General features: G+C 42.5%; 1 protein-coding gene across 1 annotated transcript; it reads left to right on the top strand.

The window, feature by feature from the left end:
• The first annotated feature begins 5,605 nt into the window (after positions 1 to 5,605).
• Positions 5,606 to 21,267, top strand: LOC136702810 (NLR family CARD domain-containing protein 3-like). The gene is made up of 9 exons (XM_066677946.1): positions 5,606 to 5,865; positions 11,383 to 11,781; positions 12,429 to 12,483; positions 12,735 to 12,930; positions 13,165 to 14,980; positions 17,833 to 18,006; positions 18,769 to 18,942; positions 20,138 to 20,184; positions 20,616 to 21,267. The coding sequence occupies exons 2-9, from the start codon at positions 11,447 to 11,449 to the stop codon at positions 21,164 to 21,166; spliced, it is 3,348 nt and encodes a 1,115-aa protein (XP_066534043.1). The 5' UTR covers positions 5,606 to 5,865; positions 11,383 to 11,446; the 3' UTR covers positions 21,167 to 21,267.
• The last annotated feature ends 517 nt before the right edge of the window (positions 21,268 to 21,784 follow it).

Below are 21,784 nucleotides of genomic sequence, written 5' to 3'. Positions count from 1 at the left end.
CACGTATTTTCACAGATGGGTAAGAGACTCTTAACTTTAGACACGATATGCTAACGGAGCAAACACAACAGCTTAAAAGAAGTCTCTGTATTGCTGGTGCTAACCGCTAACATCTAATGTGACTCTCTTTATAAAAAAACTCCTGCTTATTTTGTTTTAAACCATTGAAAATGTTCATTGTTCATTTACAGATTTTTTCTTCTGTGTTTTGTTTGATGTTGACTGCATTTTTAAATCATGGGGTCAATCTGTCTCTTGGTTCTTTATCATTTATCATCAGTATTTTTACAGAGATGAGAATGATTATAGACCGTCTGTAAATCAGAGCAGGTTTGTCCTGGATTAAAAATAGAAATCTTCTACAATCTGTTTTTCTGGATTTTCACTAATTTCCTTCAATAATTTTAGGAACGGTACATTTCTTTATCTGCTTTTGTTTCTGTCTGATGTTGACTGTAAATATATAATTATGTCCATTCATCAACTATTTTCTGCCTTAATACTTCAGAATGATATGTGTTTGTTTATTTTTTGGTTTAAAGTAAAATCTGCAGAGGAAAGTCCTGTTTAATACTAACACTAACACACACTTAACACTTCACAGAGAACTCCTGTAGTGGAGGAAGGCCCAGGTTTGCTGAACCTTTCTAAGACTCTGACTTTCCATATGTTTTAATAAAAGAAAAAAAGAGGAACACCACTGTAAAGGAGAACTCAGAGCGTGTTGGGGACAGAGTGTGTGGAGGTGATGTATGGCGTTCGCCCCAGTGTACCGTCAGAGTACATATGACAGGACCCAAAAGGTAACGCTATTGAACTTTACTGAGTCAAAGTCAGAGTGAACTTTACTGTCATTCAGACGACACACAGCAGTGCACAGATAAACGAGATTCCGGTTCTCTAAACTCCAGTGTGCTAGGCAAAATAAGACAATACGTAATTTAATAGACATACTCACAATCAACTACAGACAACACAACTACACAGAATAAGGCACTATAACTATGAAATTAAATAATAGCAGCAAGGGATGGCAGTGTGTATAAATAAATAGGTACACGCATAGAATGTAATATACATATGAAGCAGAAAAATACTGCACATCAGGTAAATAAATGAATAGTTGTGCTGTATAAAATATGAACATATTGCACGTCTGCATTATTGTAGTACACATAGTTTACATGGATTTATATCAAGATAAGGGTGATGAGTTGTTGTTTTTTATTTTAATTGTCAGTGTGTATTGTGTGAGCTTTTACAGTTCAAAAGTTTGATGGCCTGAGGGATGAAGCTCTTGCAGAGTCTGTCAGTCTTACACTGGATGCTGCGGTAACGCTTCCCAGAGGACAGAAGCTTGAATAGTCCGTGTGCAGGGTGGGTAGGATCCTTGACTATCCTTGTGGCTCTGCTGAGACAGCGTGACTAGTGCAGCTGGTGTATGAATGGGAGTGGGGTACTGACGATTCTCTCTGCTGTTCTCACCACTCTCTGGAGAGACTTCTGGTCTGCAGCTGTACTGTTACCATACCAGACAGGGAGGCTGCAGGTCAGGATGCTCTCAATGGTGCCCCTGTAGAAGGTGGTGAGGACAGGAGGGGAGAGATGTGCCCTCCGCAGCCTTCGCAGGAAGTGGAGGCGCTGCTGTGCTCTCTTGATGAGAGAGGTAGTGTGTTTTGTCCAACTATTGTAAAGGAAAGCGACTTACTTCAAATTTACGCACACAAGACTACACAACTGTAAACTTGAACGTGGAGCTACTTTAAAGCTGCTACCGCTGTCTGTACCTCATGCTAGAGGCTCCCCAAGCTGCAATCCCAGAAGTCTCTGTCTCATTTCATTCCTTCTTTTATTTCTCCGCCCATTCGCTCCTCCCTTTTTTACAACCACATTCCACAGTGGTGTGTGTAGAGACTGCATGAGACCACCCCCCCCCCCCCACACACACACACCTACACACACACACCTACACACACACATAGTCTGTTGGAGACTAGAGGATCACAGAACCCTTTTCAGTTTGACCCTGAGAGGTCCACAAAAGATTTACCTACACTAAGGGCTCATCTCCAAACTTTATGAAGACCAGAAACGCCATTAGACCAAAAGATAACTCTTAAATCGCCATATGGCCCCAAGGGAATGCAGCTAAATTTTGTTCTTAAAACATCAGTTCAACCCAGAACAGCCCGGAACAGCGTGGACCAACAGTGCCTCCAAGTGGACATTTGGGAAATCATATGTCTCTCTCTCTCTCTCTCTCTCACCCCCTCTCTCTCTCTCTCTCTCATTATTGCTGTCCCAAAGAGAGTTATCTTTGACACTATGCTTTTCTGAATTCAGTTGTGCATTATGTAATGTTTTATTATTGTCTTATTTTGTTTTAAACCATTGAAAATGTTCATTGTTAATTTATGGATTTTTTTCTTCTGTTTTGATTGATGTTGACTGCATTTTTAAATCATACACAAACACACACACACACACACACACACACCTACTACTACACACTGTCCCCCACCACACACACATACACAGCTACTACTACTCACTGTCCTCCACTCACACACACACACACACACACCTACTACTACACACTGTCCCCCACCACGCGCGCACACACACACACACACACACACACCTACTACTACTCACTGTCCTCCACCACACACACACACGCCTACTACTACTCACTGTCCCCCACCACACACACACACACACACACACACACACACACACCTACTACTACTCACTGTCCTCCACACACACACACACACACACACACACCTACTAGTCACTGTCCCCCACCACACACACACACACACACACACACACACCTACTACTACACACTGTCCCCCACCACACCCACACACACACACACCTTCCTGACTTTACCGTGAAATAAATGTGAAATGTTGTGGTACATTACTGTAGATGTGTTTCAGAAATTGAAGGGGTTCAGAGAATGTTTTTAACCGTAAAGAGAATGACAAATTACTTCTAGTTCTTAATACATTTGGAAAGAGTCTAACTTCTTGGATGAAGTTGCTCTACACTGTGCCCTTGGCCTATGTTCACACACATTCTCTGTACTCAGTCTGTTACATAGAGGCACATGTCAGGGATGTCCTCTTTCTTACGTTGGGCTGTGGCCTTAGGGTCTCTTTCAATTGCCCTTATAGGAATATAATGTAAACACCACCGACTCCTGCATTTGAATAAAAAGCAATGAAAAATTAAATGTACTATAAATAAATTGATGAATAAAATTAAACAAATATAAAAACATCAGTCTGAAAATGTTTGCAGTTTTGTTGGAAAAATTACTTCAATTACGTATTTGTTTCCATTGTGTGATTGGATCAACACAAAAAAACAAGTCAAAATTTACATAATTTCACACAAAAATCCCAAACTGGGCTGGACTCTGAAAGTGGTGATGCAGGTAGACAGGAGCTCATCAGAACTAAGGGGTGTTATTGACCAAGTACAAGGCATTAGAGCAGGCCTGGGGTCAGGGGATTCGTAGGAAGCTTTTAGTGAGGACACATCACCAGAGAGAAGGCAAATGATGGCTAGTTTTTTTTTTTTTTGGCAGAGACTGAATGGTAGAACAGTAGAAATCCTTCTTTGTGATTTTGTTGCTCAATGAAGCTTCAAGGGAATTAAATAAATATGAGATATTTTAGTTTTACTGCATTTTACACAGTGTCCAGAGCAGAGACAGAGATGGGTCACTGTGAGGTGATGAGGGAGAGGAGCTGAACACAGCCCTAGTTTCAGGTCGATGGGTTCAAAGAGATGGTTGTAGACTTCAGAAAAACAAGGGGTGAGCACTCGCCGCTGAACATCGACAACTCTGCTGTGGAGATTGTCAAGAATACCACATTCCTTGGTGTTCACCTAGCGGATGATCTCACCTGGTCCACTAACACCAGTAACATCAGAAAGAAAGACCAGCAGCGCCTCTACTTCCTGCGAAGGCTGAAGAAGGTTCATCTCCCACCTCCAATCCTCACCACTTTCTACAGAGGAGTCATCGAGAGCATCATGACCAGCTGCATCACTGTCTGGTTTGGGAACTGCACTGTGGCAGATCGCAAGTCCCTCCAGCGGATCGTGAGGACAGCTGAGAAGATTATCGGTGTGTCTCTTCCCTCCATCACAGACATCTACACCACTCGCTGCACCCGCAAAGCACTCAGCATTGTGGGAGATCACACACACCCTTCACACACACTCTTCAACCTACTGCCGTCTGGAAAAAGGTATCGAAGCATTCGAGCCCTCACATCCAGACTCCGTAACAGCTTCTTCCCACATGCTATCAGACTCCTGAACACCTAGAGACTGAGACTGGACTGAAGAAGCGCACACACACACACACACACACATACACACACACACACACACACACACACACACACACTTCTTCACACAAACACTGGTCTGTTGGACTGTAAATGAGTGTACTGTTTACACATGTCCTGTTTACATCAGGGTTACATCCAGTTACCGTTTACAGCACAAATACACTTTAAATTGCAGTGCCCCCCCCCCCCACACACGTACTTATATTATGGATATTGTTTTGTTTTGTATTTTCTTAGCCATATCTTCTGCACTTTAATGTGTGTGCACTGTTTTATGTTGCACTAGCTTTGCACTAGTTGCACTTTAATGTTGTGTATTGTTTTATGTAGCACCTTGGTCCTGGAGGAACCAATATTGTTTCGTTTCACTGTGTACTGTAAACACTGTATACTGCTGAAATGACAATAAACTTCTTCAACTTGAACTTGTTAGAGTCCAGTTGTGTTCCCTAAAGGTTCATTACATTCTCTTCTCCAGAAGGAGAGGGGGATCTCTGTAATCTTTCATTATACAACTGTGGAGAATAAAAGAACACAATAAAAGTCCTGGAGATGAAACGGAGCGAATGAAGTCAACACAACTTTAACATCCACAGTTAATACAGAGTAAGGTCCAGTTCTGTTCCTAATTAAAGGTACAGTGTATGTTTCACTGAGGGCACCACCACAGAGACAGTGTTTCTGACAGTGTCCCACACTTTGTAAAACACACACTGTACACATCTGTCTCTTCACAGTCGATCAGCTCTCTCTACGCCAGCCGTGACTGAAGAGGGACCACCACAGGACCCTCCTGTCTGTGTCTGATTCAGGTGGAGAAGCGTTTTCTACACAGCACTGACACTGACAGAGTGTGAAACCCCCCACAGAGACACGGCTGAGTGTGGAGCAAAAGCAGAGGTGCACTTTGTACACTTCCAATGATAAAATGACCAGTGAGTGCAGGTGTGACGTAGGTGTACCTAATATACTGGACACTCAGTGTGTATTCCACATCGGAACAGACTCATAAATCATCGAGTATTAGGCTGTTGTTATATGTCCGTGTGTCTGCGCATGCGCTGAAGACTGAGAAGAGCTGGATGTTTATGAACTGAGATTAAATCTGAAAGTACACGGTTTATAAACTGAGACGGGTTACTGAACCCTGTACAGATTCTCCTCCTCACCCTTTATTTTTCTCTTTAGTGCCCCCTGCAGGCCTCCGTCACTCCCCGAGTCAGAAGTGAAAGTAAAAAGCAGAGACAGAGAGAGGAGGAGAGACACACGGAGCTGTAGGAGACGAAGAAAGAGATTTCACCCAAACAGCGCTGTTCCTCCACACAGTGATCTTTTCAGTGTAGAAGAATGGAGGGTTTATTAGAGAAACAAAGCGGTGCTGGGAGTTTTCAGGAGTTAAACTCAGCGCGGGAGAAAATGGGGTCGGTGTGAAGAGAAGAAACTGAAGCGGAAGGAGAGAAAGACACTAAAACAGCGCTGTATTTTCACACGGTGAGTTTATACCTGAGTTTATTAGAGAAAGGATCAGGACTCCGAGAGTCTCCAGGAGTTAAACTAAACTCAGGGAGGAAACGGCGGTGAGACCTTTATAAAAAGGGAAGACTCCGGTAAAGTTGGTTTCATATTCGCATATTCAGATTTCTTTCTTCAACAGCTCCCAAACGGTGCATGCAAATGACTTAATACTTGGAAAGTATTGTTTTTGGGATCCAAGACAAGCAGCTACAACTCAGTTTATGTCAGAAATGTTTGCCATTTAAAAAACACGAAATATATTGTTTTCTATGGGCTGCCGCCATCTCCGCGAGAGCTAAGGGACCGTTTACAAACTACACTACACAGTAAAAACGAAGGTGACGAACCTCACACATGATGTATACTACATCTCTTACCTTGATAAATTTAACCATTACTGGCCCGTGGTGATACATTTTTCATTATAAATTTCAATAACTTTTGAACCTTTGATGATATTGTTTCTAAACAAGTTTTATTCGAACAAGTGCCACCCACATGACATACTACACCTCTTATTTTGGTCAATTTAACCATTGCTGGCCCATGATGATGCATTTTTGAGAAGAAATTTCAATAGCTTTTGAAAGTTTAATGAAATTTCTCAGAAAGAACATGTAGCTGTTTGAATGAAGTAATGGTGGGGTAGGCAATAATTTGAGCAGGTTATTTAACAGGTTTTAAAATATTTTTATTGACCAACTGTCAATATTTTGCAGAATGTAAGTATATACACACAAAACAACATCAATAGTTATAATCCAAAAAAATACTTTCAATGTAAAAATTAAGTTGTCTGACCCATGAGAGACATAACTTTGACAGGGGGACTTTGTGTACATACAGTAGGTGTATGCAAAAGGTTGGTGTATCCACAGGATACATTTAAAGAAAGCTGGAGCACACATTCCCAGAAACAGAGACTGTTTGTCTGTAAAGGGCCATTGTGGATCTAGGACATTGTCCAAGACAAGTAGCAACACATCTCATGTTATGCATTACATAAGGTAGTCTCTGTTTCTGGGGGGAGGGGATTCCAGAGTCTACCTGGAATCATTGGACGCAAGGCAGGAATACACCCCGGAGGGGGCGCCAGTCCTTCACAGGGCAACACACACATACACCTATGGACAATTTTGAGTCGCCAATCCACCTACCAACGTTTGTTTAGCTGACTAGTGACCAGTTCAGTTACAAGTAATCAATCCTGCTAGAAATAAAAGCATGGATAAGTTTCTCCAGCTCTGGTCAGAAAATCTTTTTCTTTAGTCAGAAAATCTCTAATCTACTGATGTTCTTAAAATGGAAAAATGCTGATTTAGTAACTGCTTTAACATGAGATTAAAACTGAGATCTGAGTCCATTAATACACCAAGGTTATGAGCCAGTTCTTTAGATCTGAGGGCTCTCGAGTCCAGATACGCAGCTAATCTGTGTCTCACTGCTGTTCCCAAAGAGAATAATCTGTTTTATATTCATTCAGCTGCAGAAAGTTGTGTCCATCCAGTTAATAATAATAATAATAATAATACATTTTTATTTGAAAGCACCTTTCAAGAGACCCAAGGACACTGTACAATAGATAATAAAAAGAAAAAAGAAAAAGAAAAAGTTAAAAAAGTAAATAACAGGTAAATGCACATACAAACATAAATGCTAATGCAGTACCAGTTACGCCAACCATGTTTTTGAGCTGAGTAAGTAAAAGGATATGACACACTGTATCAAATGCTGCAGTAAGGTCCAATAGGACAAGAAGACTCAGCAGTCCTTGGTCAGCTGACATCAGCAAGTCATTGACAACCCTAATGAGCAGTTTCAGTGCTGTGATTCCTCCTAAAACCTGATTGGAAGACCTCAAACAGATCACATGATTGAATATGTTCTGTTAACTGAGCAGCTACTGTTCGCTCCAACAGTTTAGCAAGGAAAGAGAGATTAGAGATGGGCCTATAATTTGTGAGGTTCTCAGGATCTAAGCCAGGCTTCTTGAGAACTGGAGTAATAGCTGCCAGTTTCAAAGAAGCTGGGACCATTCCTGAACTAAGTGAAGCATTGATAACCTTGGTGATAAGAGGACAGATAAATGGAGAACAGGCTTTCACCTGCTGTGTAGGAAAAGGGTCTAATTGACATGAAGTTGCCCCTGAGAAATTAATAATCTGTGAAACAAGCTGTTGGTTTACAGTATTGAAGGTGGAAAAATAGCTGCTGCTGAACTGAGGAGATAGTTGTGGAATGTTTAGCCTGGTTGCAGTGGGCTGGAACTGAGAGTAAACTGTATGTATTTTATGATTGAAAAAGTCCATGAACCGAGAGCAGAGTTCAGCTGAAGGAACCATAGGGAAACTTTTCACAGGGCTCAATAGCTTATTAACAGTAGAAAAGAGAGCTCTAGGGTTACTGTGGGCACCATGAATAACATCAGAATAATAGAGTGTTTTAGCTTCCTGTAGTTTTTTCTTATAAAACAGGACCTGATCACTGTAAGCAAGGGCATGCAGTCAGGCCAGTTCTGTTTGAGAGTCGTTCAAGCTGACGACCAGCAGCTTTCAGCTTGCGCAGCTCAGCAGTGTACCAGGGAGCAGGCTGAGAAAATGTAACCAAGCGAGTTCTTAGAGGTGCCAGGTGGTTTAAAATATGTGACGATGTTTCGTCGTAGTGGGTCACTAGCAAATCAGGATCTAAGCAATCAGGTACCGGGCTCTGACTGAGCATCTCCATACCAGCAGGAGGACTGATATTTTTAACGCTGTAAACTGTAATGTACTGTAAACTGGTGTGATTGACGCTGCCCTCGCTGTTGACATGATAGTGGAAAGTCAAAGAACGCAGCTTTATGGTCCGATACACACAGATCAATGCCTCTCACATTAAAAGGGGTTTTACCCAGAGAGCAAACAATGTCCAAGGTGTGGCCCTTGTTATGTGTAGGAAAATCAACGTGCTGAGAAATATCAAAGCTCTGTAAAACATTAAGAAATTCTTTAGCAAACAAACAGTTACCAGAATTGATGTGAATATTAAAGTCACCAAGCAGCAACAGATCAGAATAAACAGGAATAAGTGTGGAGATTAGCTCAGAAAACTCTGCCATAAAAACATATGAGGTTTTTGGGGGACGATATATGAGCAGAACCAATACAGGTTTAACAGCAGAGACCAACAGCGCCAAACACTCAAACGATGTCATATTTGGGATTAAAACTGTTTTAACTTTGAGGCCAGGGCTGTACACCACTGCAAGTCCTCCTCCTCGTCCAGTTAAACGAGGTTTATCCACGTATTGATAATGTGGAGGCAGAGTCTGATTGAGCGTGAAATACTCATTGGGTCGCTGCCAGGTTTCCGTGAGACAGAGCAGGTCAATGTCATGTTCCTGGATAATATCAGCGACAAACATTGCTTTATTATTTAAGGAACGAACATTGAACAAAGCACATTTAAGATTATAATCAGTGCTCGGAGCGTGTAGAGATGTTGTAGACACGTAACACAGGTTCCGGTTATTCGCGTGATCAGTTCAGCCTGCCGTCGCCTGGGAAGATTTACGGCGACACGATGACCACAGCGAGGGAATATTGTTGGGGTGCAGATAGTAGTTATAAGTCCGACCAAGACCCCGATGACAATATTTAGGTCGTCGCAAAATACCAAGGTGACGATGGATCAATAGAGGAGCAGGAGTTTTACACTGTGCATTTCAGAGCGTAAAAAGTTCACCAAAAGAGTACCTTATCCTCCTTGTCGTCATGATAAGGCCACAATGGATGTTGCAGCCGTAACAACCCAGTAGAAGCCAGAGAAATAAACCCGAAATAATCCACATAGCACGGGCAACACAGGTGCTCTCGCGGCAGATGTTAAGCACAGTCATGGACGCTAAACTCTAAGAGAGCTCAGAGCCACAAGGAGAAATCCAAGGCTCATATTACAGTAAATCCAGTACAAACTTCGATAGTGTGTTTGGTTCCACAGCACTTTTGCACACAGTGGGCAGAAAAACTGAATACAAACTTTAAAACTGTTAAAAACTTTATCACCGGGGGAGAAGCGGCAGCCAAACGCGCCAGCGTATCTCTCGTAACCCGGAAGTCAGGGGGACAGGGGTAGTTAGTGACGTGCTGAAGAATTAGAAATTGGTCTGTGGTTAATTATCAGAACTATACAGTTTTTAATGAAATAGCCCTTGACATGAGTGAGGTGTTTATGATCTGGAGTACGATACCAGCTTCTCCATGGCTGCTGGGAGGTTCAGGTGGTGTGATGGAGGGAGGATTCCTCTTGGGGTTTTGGTGTCTCCAGCAGCTGATAGTATTGATATTTCCAGCTGACTCACACGGGGAGCAGTGAGGGTCTCCTTCACAAACAGACCCCTGTGGCTCGCACACACACTGAACCGCACAGAATACACACATGTAAACAGATTGAGACACACACTTCAGAGATGTAAGAGTTGCAGTGAGGTAAATCAGTGAGGGACTGTGGTCAGTGCAGTGTTACTGAGTGTGTTTGTATTTAAAGGAGTAACTCCAGCAGCTCTAGAGTCAGAATTAGTTTAATAAATTAATATTTCTTTACTGTATTATATTTATAATATAATATATTTGGTTTAGAGAGAGAGAGAGAGCAGTGCACAGTGTTACATCAGTAAAAGGACAGTGAAAAGACATAGATTAAGAGTTGTAATAACTGAGAAGGCTCTTGCGGTACCAGTTACTAAACACTGTACAGTTCAGTCTCTTGGCCTCCAGTGTCTCTCCTTTATCAGCAGAGATAAACAGGATTGTCTTCATGGAGAACAGGATGAGGAAAACAGTCTGAATGACCTGCCGTTCCAGTAGAATGTACGACTCACACTGGGGTCACACTACACCACTTTTAGCTCCATTTTAACCCTGATCTCCAGTCAGTCTGAGTCTGTGCTGCTCGGCTGTAGTCTGCAGAGCCCGGTGCAGTAGCAGTGTCAATCGGGAACTAAAGTCAGAATGAGACCCTTCAACAGCCAATCAGAACAGAGCACAGAAAGTTAACACAGGCAGTAGATACAGAAAACTAGTCTTTACATAGTTCTAGATGCAGATGTCCCCAGATAACCAGTATTGCCTGTAACAGAAACAACACGTTGGGCCACATGCGTCGTTACAGCCTTTTATCCCACTATGTGTGTGTGTGTGTGTGTGAGTGTGTATAAACCAGTCAGGTATTAACTCCAGAGATGGTGGTCTTATCTGCTTTGAGTGCTCCCTGATAACACGTCGTATCCATGGGATTCCTACAGTTCTCTCACAACTACAGCTCTCAGTAACAGTCAGTCTATTTTACACAGGTGTAACACAGTAAAGAGAACTAGGAGAATCTGACCACTCCCCCCTCTCTCCCTGAACTCCTACCAGAGTCTGTACACACCACTGGGTCTGAATACGTACAGTATCCCTTCCTGTGTTCTCTTACTCAGTCTACTGTCCTGTTCACTCTGTTTAATATCCACAGGACTGAAACCCAGAGAGCAGATTCTCCAGTGTCCAGCTGTGTTTCTGTAAAGAGTGACCAGATCATGGAGGACCCTCCTAAAGTCATCACTGGGGTAGGAGAACCCAGCTGTGTGTCTATGAAGAGTGACCAGTCCATGGATCAACCTCTTAAATTCAGTAAAGAAGGAGGAGAACCCAGCTGCGTGTCTATGAAGAGTGACCAGTCCATGGATCAACCTCTTAAATTCAGTAAAGAAGGAGGAGAACCCAGCTGTGTGTCTATGAAGAGTGACCAGTCCATGGATCAACCTCTTAAATTCAGTAAAGAAGGAGGAGGACCCAGCTGTGTGTCTATGAAGAGTGACCGGTCCATGGATCCTACTGTTTTCAGCAGTGGAGCTGTACCCTCTGATCCAGAGTGAGTTACTGTCCTTCAGTGAAACACTGATGAGTGATAAATGAACAGATAAAGAAGGTTAGAACTCCTCTTGCTCTAAGAGCGTGAGAGGACACAGTGGAGAAAGACAGTCCAGAGCTATGTAGATGTTCAGTCTGTGTTTAACTAAGAATCAGTTAAAGATATATTAAATGAAACTGAAGTGGACGTGTCGGACAGAGCTGAGGACATTTTGTCCAGTTCTGATTCTTCTGTAACACTAGGATAAGATCATAAACACAGGGACTCTTATTCTGTAATAGCTACTGTCCTCAGTTCAGTCCTAACTGAAGATCTGATGAGAACTAAACAGATGAGATTTTCAGAAACAGGAGCGCACATGATCCACTGTTTGAAGATGAACTGATGAAGGAGTGGAATCAGGTGTGTTTCTGCTTTATTGGAATGAAAAGCTGCAGTAACAGCGCCTCTTTGTGGAGAAGATTAGACCCTGCTGATCTGTGCAGCTGAACTCTGTGTGTTATAACGGCAGTGGAACCTTCATTATATATCTAGGATTTCCTACTGAATATGGATCCAGAACAGTCTGAATAATTAGTAATATCTGATGATGTAATGTATTAATCAGGTTCTCCATATTATTCAGTCTGTGTTCTGATTCTCCACAGAGTCCAGAAGAAGACTCCTGACAGGACCAGGAAGAATATGGAGTCAATATTCAAGGTGTGTGTGTAAAACACTGGAGGTGTGTGTGTGTGTGTGTTCCAGTGTTGTTATTATAGGACAGTAATAAAGGCTACTGTTTATTCACTGTAGCAGTGTTATGATGGAGAGTGATGTAGAGTTTGGTGATGGACAGTGATTCTGGATTTTCTTAGAATAATAAAATATAAATCATTTTATCATCACTTCCACCCCTCAGCTCACACTGCACTGTCTGACAGACTCTGTGTTAATATTTCTATTTTAATCAGGAGCTGGAGCAGAGAGTGATCTCTGTGGTGAAGAATCATCTGAAGAGGTTTATGAAGCTGCTGAGTGAGGATTACCCAGCATGCTCTGAGAGTGAGGAGGAGGAGGAGGATGGTGTTAGAGACGGAGTGATGAAGATCACACTGAACGTCCTGAGGACCATGAACCACACACACCTCGCTCACACACTGCAGAGCAGTAAGACTTCAGGGTCCTGTCTTTACTCTTTAGACACTTTAATAGAAGCAGATCTAAGGATCATCACGATGGAATATTAATAAAATTAATCACAAATACATTTTCATTGTGTGAGTATTTGTTCTGTGAAAATATATTCTCAAATATAAATAAACTACAGCTGAAGAACTTTTAGGTTTAATTTAATAAAAAAAATGTTTTGTTATTGTGATTGTTCCCTCTTTTTTTAATTAGAACTGGCTCCTTCTTCTCATCGAAAGCTGAAATCAACCCTGAAGGAGAAGTTCCAGAAGATTAATGAAGGAGTCTCTAATCCTGGAAGCTCAGCTCTTCTGAATGAGATCTACACAGATCTGTACATCACAGAGGGAGGGAGTGGAGAGGTCAATACTGAACATGAGGTCAGACAGATTGAGACAGTGTCCAGGAGACCAGCAGCACAGGAGAAACCCATCAAATGCAGCCAGCTCTTTAAAGATAAAGCCATCAGAACTGTGCTGACTAAAGGAGTGGCTGGAATTGGAAAAACAGTCTCTGTGCAGAAGTTCATTCTGGACTGGGCCGAAGGAAGAGAAAACCAGGACGTCCTCTTCATATTTCCACTTCCTTTCAGAGAGCTGAACCTGATGAAGGAGAAAAGGCTCAGTCTGATGGAGCTTCTTCATCAGTTTTTCAGAGACACAAAAGAATTAAAACCAAGAGACTATGATCTCTACAGAGTCCTGTTCATCTTTGACGGTCTGGACGAGTGTCGACTTCCTCTGGATTTCCAGAACAATGAGGGATTGTGGGATGTAACACAGTTAGCCTCAGTGGATGTGCTGCTGACAAACCTCATCAAGGGGAATCTGCTTCCCTCTGCTCTCCTCTGGATCACCTCTCGACCAGCGGCAACCAATCAGATCCCTCCTGAGTGTGTCGCCCAGGTAACAGAGGTACGAGGGTTCAGTGACTCTCAGAAAGAAGAGTACTTCAGGAAGAGGATCAGTGACCAGAGCCTGGCCAATCAAATCATCTCCCACATCAAGTCCTGCAGAAGCCTCTACATCATGTGCCACATCCCAGTCTTCTGCTGGATCTCAGCCACGGTTCTAGAGAGAGTTTTGGGTGGAGCAGAGGGTGGAGAGACCCCCAAGACTCTGACTCAAATGTTCACACACTTCCTGATCTTTCAGATCAAACACAAGGAACAAAAGTACCAGAGAAAACAGGAGGTTGATCTTCAGAAAACTAGAGAGAGTGTCCTGGCTCTGGGAAAACTGGCGTTCCAACAGCTGGAGAAAGGCAATCTGATTTTCTACGAGGACGACCTGAGAGAGTGTGGCATTGATGTCAGAGAAGTGTCAGTGTACTCAGGAGTCTGTACCCAGATCTTCAGAGAGGAGTTTGGGCTGCACCTGGGGAAGGTGTTCAGCTTTGTCCACCTGAGTGTCCAGGAGTTTCTGGCTGCTTTATATGCACTACTCTACTTCACCTCCAACAACAGAAATGAGCTGAAGCCTGGGCTCCTTACTATCTTCAGAAAGTCCCTCAGAACAGTTAGTTTTAGTTCCACTGATCTCTCTGGGATCTTCAGAGCATCCACCATGTCAGAGGTCCTGAAGACTGCAGTGGACAAGGCCTTACAGAGTGAGAATGGACACCTGGACCTTTACCTCCGGTTCCTTCTTGGTCTCTCACTGGAGTCCAATCAGACTCTCTTACGAGGAATACTGACTCAGACAGGAATCAGATCACACAGCAGAGAGGAGACAGTCCAGTACATCAAGGAGAAGATCAAGGAGAATCCCTCTCCAGAGAAAACCATCAATCTGTTCCACTGTCTGAATGAACTGAACGATCACTCTCTAGTGCAGGAAGTCCAGGAATACCTGAACAGAGGAGGTTCTCTCAGTGGAGTCAGGTTCTCTCCTGATCAGTGGTCAGCTGTGGCGTTTGTGTTGCTGAATTCAGAAGAAGAACTAGATGAGTTTGACCTGAGGAAATATAATCCATCAGAGGAAGGTGTTCTGAGACTGCTGCCAGTGATCAAAGTGTCCAGAAAAGCTGTGTGAGTTCATCATTAATAAATGTTTATTATACTTTTAGATTTACTGCTGAATTTTCTCTCATTGTCTGAAATCCTTTCACTGTTTGATTTTTCTTTCTCACCGTCCTCTCTCATCTGTCCCTCACTACAACTCCCATGTCTCCACGGGTGATCACATGAATGTGGACATCTGTCCTCCACCCGATATGGGAGGGAAATCCTGACAACATTAAAACTGAAGTGAAGACAACAAAATGAAAATACAAATACGTTTTACAAATATGTTTATTTTTTTACTTTGAAATCACAACATAATTTTTCTATCCTTTCCTTGAGAAACTACTCTGTAATGGTCCTCTTTCGTAGCTCTGCCGCTCACTTCCTGTGACACGCTTTGGAGGAAAATCCTGGGGTCTGAGCTGAAAAAGGAATCTCACTTCATTTTTTTAATACATTTTTGCTGAAGGATAGTCTGAGATGAGAAAACATTTAAAACACACAACAGATGAACTCTAGACTCTAAAGACGTAAACCATGAACACTAAGACTAACGATGACAATGAACTGCAGAACACAGACACCAAGACACACTTTAAATAGTGAATATAACTGGGATAATGTGACCCCACTCACAGGTGTGGGGCGAGACTAAAGGTAACACAAGTGAAAATAGACACAAGACCAAAGCACAGAACGAATAGATCCTGACACCATGTAGTCAGCCTGGTGTTTTTTTTACTGACATTTTGACCTGTTTGTTTCCAACTGTAACTTTGTTTTTCACCTGCTATTTTTGATATTAAACATTCACATCTCAAACATTAACAGTTAACAGTGACATGAAATCACCTGCTCCTTCCTACTCCATGTTACAGTGGCTTTATAAAAAACAACATCAAAACAGTTAGTAATTCAAATGAAATTGTAGTCAATGTCCATGTTGTTGAATAGAGTTAAAGAGTAAACAGGCTCTACTTAAAACACCACAAGTGCACACACTCACACTCAGGGCTGTGACTAGAATTAAAGTTTTAGTGAGGTCCACACTGCGGGAATGAAAACTCACTTCACTTCACAATGCCAAATGTTTACAACTTCTAATGCTGACTTCTAAATTGTTACCCGTCAATACTCCCATAAACTGCTTTGACCCCACTTAGACTATGTATTTTGTTTTACGTTTCCCTCTCTGTCTGTCTCTCACTGTGTGAGTTCATCCTCCTCTCACTTCTCCTCACTGATTACTAAAAAAAACATAAAATACTATTATAATCACAAACACCATGCATTATATTAGTAATAATATTAGTAATAAACTGAATGACCAATCAAAATGACTGTATTAATGCAGTAATTAAAACTGTTCATGTTCTTATAATGTACTAATATACTGCATAGATTACATCATATCACGTTACTTTTAATAATAAGTGTTTAAAGCCGGAAGCAAGCGATTACGATACAGAAATGTGTAACTTATATAAATAACTGATGCTGGAATCATGTTTAGATAAATTACAAGATATGATACTTACAGTTTTAATTGTGTTGGATTATTTTATAAAGTGATTTAAGATAAATATAACATTACAAAAAAAAACATTTAACTGCTGAAAGCATTTTGTATTATTCAGTTTATATCCTGTGTTAAGATGTCGTACATTTTGTATTTTCTGAGTTAAACCTGTAAATACACACTGGGTAGCACGATCTGACAAAGTAGCATAACCTGACAGGTATTAGTCTGCTCAGCTAATGGTGCTGCAGTTAGAGAACATAACTTAACATACCTCTCAACAAGCACTTAAAGATGGTTACTAATTGAAAGGTCTTGTGAGAGCAGGATGGCAATTCTACCAACAAACTGAGAGCAGGGTTGCCAGATCTAGCAAAAACATCCAGACCAAAGTCTGTTGAAAACCCAAGTCCTAGAAATATGGGAGATGGGGAAAACGTAAAAACACAACCGAGGTCCGGACCTCTGTGTCCTCGTAGCTAGTTACAGTCATGATCACACTGTGCACTACACACACATCAGCAAATACCAATTTATTAATTACCAACACTAGCTTTGTTAGTTTATGTTAATTTTAATGATAAAACATATTCCAGTAGGGCTGTGTGAGAATGTGGTGATACGATACATATCACGATACAGGGGTTACGATTCAATATATTTAAAATAATCAGAAATTTTTATCTTAGAAATGAAAGCGATTGCAAGATTCCTAAAAATAAACAAAACAAAAAATACATATGCAGGTGAGCATGTATGTAGTATGTATTGCCTTTGTTGTGGAATCCAAAAATCCACAATAAGCCCACACTTCAGCTCTGTACACTACGGGAGCCACTCTAGCTTTCACACAGAAACAAACACAACATTCATTGTGGACATTACCCGGACTGGTAAAATCAGAATCAGCGCATGTGAGAACAGAGCGAGAAATGATTCTCCTGCACAAGTGCTGCTCCACGCTTCATCTCCCACTGTGAGAACACACCTGATGCAGAAAATCTCTCACAGTGCGCTCCATGTTAAAGTACGACTCCAGGACATCTCCGGACCTGATACTCAGGCGTTTCTCTAGAAATTTGCTGGAGCTCATGCCATATTTGGCCAATGCCATCAGATAGGTTCACTAATGCTAACGTTAGCAGTGCATTCTGAAGTTACTTGTTTACAATGAGGTGGGAGAGTCTAATGACAGAAGACAGTACAGCAGCGCACTCTAGCAGTCAGGAGGTTAAACACTGAAGAGGAAATATCAGGCTACAACAATTCAGTGAACATTTTTTAGTTTCAAAAGGAATGGATCTATTCATCACGCCATATCATCACACCACATGCTGTATTTACTCTGTTTTTACAGACTTGCTGGGTGTAATCTCACCAAGGACTCCTGTGAAACTCTGGGATCAGCTCTACAGTCAGTAAACTCCTCCCTGAAAGAGCTGGACCTCAGTAACAATGACCTACAGGATTCAGGAGTGGAGCTGCTCTCTGCTGGACTGAAGAGTTCACTCTGTAAACTGGAAACTCTCAGGTAAAATTTGTCAAAGCCACATTACTGTTCTATGAAATCTTATCTTTTCTTTCATTTCCTTATTATTATTCTATTCGCAAAATGTAAAATGCTACTCCTCCTAGGGTTCTCATGCTACAGCTACGAAACTTCACATAGTCATAGATCCTGTGCCAACTCGGGCTTGTGCTTTTTAGAGAGATCCGACCTACAGATTTCAAAATACGAGCTTCTAAAGTGGGAATGTTTCCCATAGAAATTCATTGGACAAAATGTCAACCGGCTCTAAGTCGGTCAATTTTAAAGCTATGGCCACAAGATTTCAAATGTTCGGACCCGGGCACACCAAGACCCATCACATCTCACATTCATCCGTTTGTGTGTTTTTACCCTGCAACAATTCAAAGCCAAATTCACGAACATTATTGAACTTTCACCCTCTATTTTAATATGTTATGTAGCTGTTTGGTGTAACAGTGCAATGTAATATCATGTACGCCTCATTTAACAATATCTTCACTCAGACTCACTGTCCAGATGAGAATGACTTCTACTTTGTCTTGGATCAATTCTGAATGTTTTATACCTATCTCTTGCTTCCCAGAATAAAATATATATTTTAACACGTACTAATTCAAAGTTAAAAAAAGTACTATGTCATTTTAGCTGTGGTGTGTAACAGCATTGACTCATTTTAAACAGAGTTTAGTGATGTGTGTGTTTGTGTGTACTGTACTACAGCTGTTGTTACTCTGTGTAAACTCCATCTGTTCCTTTCTGCAGATTGTCTGGGTGTATGATTACAGATGAAGGCTATTGTTCTCTGGCTACAGCTCTGAAATCTAATCCCTCCCACCTGAGAGAAATGGATCTGAGTTACAATCACCCAGGAGACTCTGGAGGGAAGCTGCTCTCTGATCTACTGCAGGATCCACACTTTGCACTGGAGAAACTACAGTGAGTTTTACACACACACACACTGCTCTCTACAGAGTGACCGGCGTGTTGACGCTGGAGCTGAGAGACAGGACAGTGAGTGGACACGGTGTGTAACTGTAGAACTACAGAGTGACCGGCGTGTGGACGGTGGAGCTGAGAGAGTGGACAGTGAGTGGAAACGGTGTGTAACTCTAGAACTACAGAGTAACCGGCGTGTGGACGGCGGAGCTGAGAGGACAGTGAGTGACACGGTGTGTAACTGTAGAACTACAGAGTGATCGGCTTGTGGACGGTGGAGCTGAGAGGACAGTGAGTGACACTGTGCGTAACTGTAGAACTACAGAGTGATCGGCTTGTGGACGGTGGAGCTGAGAGGACAGTGAGTGACACTGTGCGTAACTGTAGAACTACAGAGTGACCGGTGTGTGGACGGTGGAGCTGAGAGAGAGGACAGTGAGTGGACACGTTGTGTAACTGTAAAACTACAGAGTGACCAGCGTGTGGACGGTGGAGCTGAGAGGACAGTGAGTGACACGGTGTGTAACTGTAGAACTACAGAGTGACCGGCATGTGGACGGTGGAGCTGAGAGAGAGGACAATGAGTGACACGTTGTGTAACTGTAGAACTACAGCGTGACCGGCGTGTGGATGGTGGAGCTGAGAGAGAGGACAGTGAGTGACACGGTGTGTAACTGTAGAACTACAGAGTGACCGGCTTGTGGACGGTGGAGCTGAGAGAGAGGACAGTGAGTGGACACGGTGTGTAACTGTAGAACTACAGAGTGACCGGTGTGTGGACGGTGGAGCTGAGAGAGAGGACAGTGAGTGACACGGTGTGTAACTGTAGAACTACAGCGTGACCGGCGTGTGGACGGTGGAGCTGAGAGAGAGGACAGTGAGTGGTCACGGTGTGTAACTGTAGAACTACAGAGTGACTGGCGTGTGGACGGTGGAGCTGAGAGAGAGGACAGTGAGTGTAGAAACAAGGACGTGTTCATAATGTTGTGGCTGATTGGTGAACACACTCCTGTAAGTTTGAGCTGTAAAACCATAGAAGTAAAGCCCCCCACTGCGGTGATGAGGGGGAGGAGCTGAACCCCGCGGGGGGCATCACATGACCCCGGTGTTGGGGGAATGCTCTTATGGTCACAGCCCTAGTTTCAGGTTGATGTGGAGTTTAATGAGTTTATAAATGTGTGTGTTTGATCTTTAGAGTCCAACATGGAGGAATCAGCAGAATGAGACCAGGACTGAAGAAATGTAAGATACACACACACACACACACACACACACACTATACACTAACACACACACTAACACACACACACTATACACACACACACTATACACACACAAGCACACACTATACACACACACACACACTATACACACACACACACACTATACACACACAAACACACACTACACACACACACACACACTATACACACACTATACACACACACACACACACACACACACACACACACACAAACTATACACACACACACACACACTATACACTAACACGCACATACACACTATACACACACACACACACACTAACACGCACATACACATTATACACACACACACACACTTACACTAACATAAATATATAGTAAAAACACATGTATAGTATTGTTTGTAAATGTGTGTGTGTGTGTGTGTGTGTGTGTGTGTGTGTACAGATTACAGTGATCTGACTCTGGATCCAAACACAGCACACACTGTTCTCTCTCTGTCTGAGGGAAACAGGAAGGTGGAGCGTGTGAAGAAGACTCAGTCGTATCCAGGTCATCCGGAGAGATTTGATGTTTATCCTCAGGTTCTGAGTGTGGAGAGTTTAACTGGACGCTGTTACTGGGAGGTGGAGTGGAGGTGCGGGGGGCGGGGGGGGGTTGATATCTCAGTGTCGTACAGAGGAATCAGGAGGAAAGGAGGAGGAGCTGAGAGTGAGTTTGGATTCAATAAATTCTCCTGGAGTCTGTTCTGCTCTGAGAACAGATACTGGGTCAGTCACAATAATCAGGGCACTGAGATACACTCCCCCTCTCATTCTAACAGAGTCGGAGTGTATCTGGACTGGGGGTCCGGCACTCTGTCCTTCTACACCATCTCACCTCACACACACACACTCACACACTTACACACACTCACCTCCACATTCACTGAGCCCCTCTACGCTGGGTTTAGGGTCTGGGATGATGACTCCTCAGTGCGTCTGTGTGAGACAGAATAGACACACTCTCTCGTACACACACACACGCACACACACACACACACACAATATCACATTTTCAGACACACACTAACACAAATATTTTTATTAAAATGTTTAAAATGTAAAAAAACTGAAATGTCTTTGTGATTCTGTGTTGTGTCCGTTTTCTCTCTCAGTTTTTAATTGATTTTAAATTAAATGTAGGGTTTAAATGATTTCCACATCATTGTGAGTTGTTTTTATTTACATGTTGCACACTGATTTAGAGCAGTGGGGAAATACACTACGTTATAAAACAAGGATCTAAGTAAGGGGTGTGTGTGTGTGTGTGTGTGTGTACACTGCTATGTGTACTATGTGTCTGCTAGCATTAGCATATTCAGCCTGTTAGATGTGCCTTGCCTCCACTAGCTCAAGCTACTATTTCTCCGCTAGCGTTAGCATATTCAGACTTTCAAATGTTCCTTGTCTCCACTAGCTTATGCTACTATGTCTCCGCTAGCGTTAGCATGTTCAGACTGGCAAACGTGCCTTGCCTCCGCTAGCTCAAGCTACTATTTCTCCGCTAGCGTTAGCATATTCAGACTTTCAAATGTGCCTTGTCTCCGCTAGCTTATGCTATTATGTCTCCGCTAG

The sequence above is a fragment of the Hoplias malabaricus genome, chromosome 7 (assembly GCF_029633855.1).
Source record: "Hoplias malabaricus isolate fHopMal1 chromosome 7, fHopMal1.hap1, whole genome shotgun sequence".
NCBI lineage: Eukaryota > Metazoa > Chordata > Actinopteri > Characiformes > Erythrinidae > Hoplias > Hoplias malabaricus.
Note: the sequence above shows the minus strand (reverse complement) of the source record. Positions and strands in the feature narration are given on the sequence as shown.

What these genes read in the sequence shown, in the direction of transcription:
- LOC136702810 (XM_066677946.1), top strand. Translation starts at nt 11,447, where the DNA reads ATGGAGGACCCTCCTAAAGTCATCACTGGGGTAGGAGAACCCAGCTGT. An exon ending in AAAGTGTCCAGAAAAGCTGT is followed by an intron (nt 14,981 to 17,832) that starts GTGAGTTCATCA and finishes CTGTTTTTACAG; the next exon opens with ACTTGCTGGGTGTAATCTCA. An exon ending in GAGACCAGGACTGAAGAAAT is followed by an intron (nt 20,185 to 20,615) that starts GTAAGATACACA and finishes GTGTGTGTACAG; the next exon opens with ATTACAGTGATCTGACTCTG.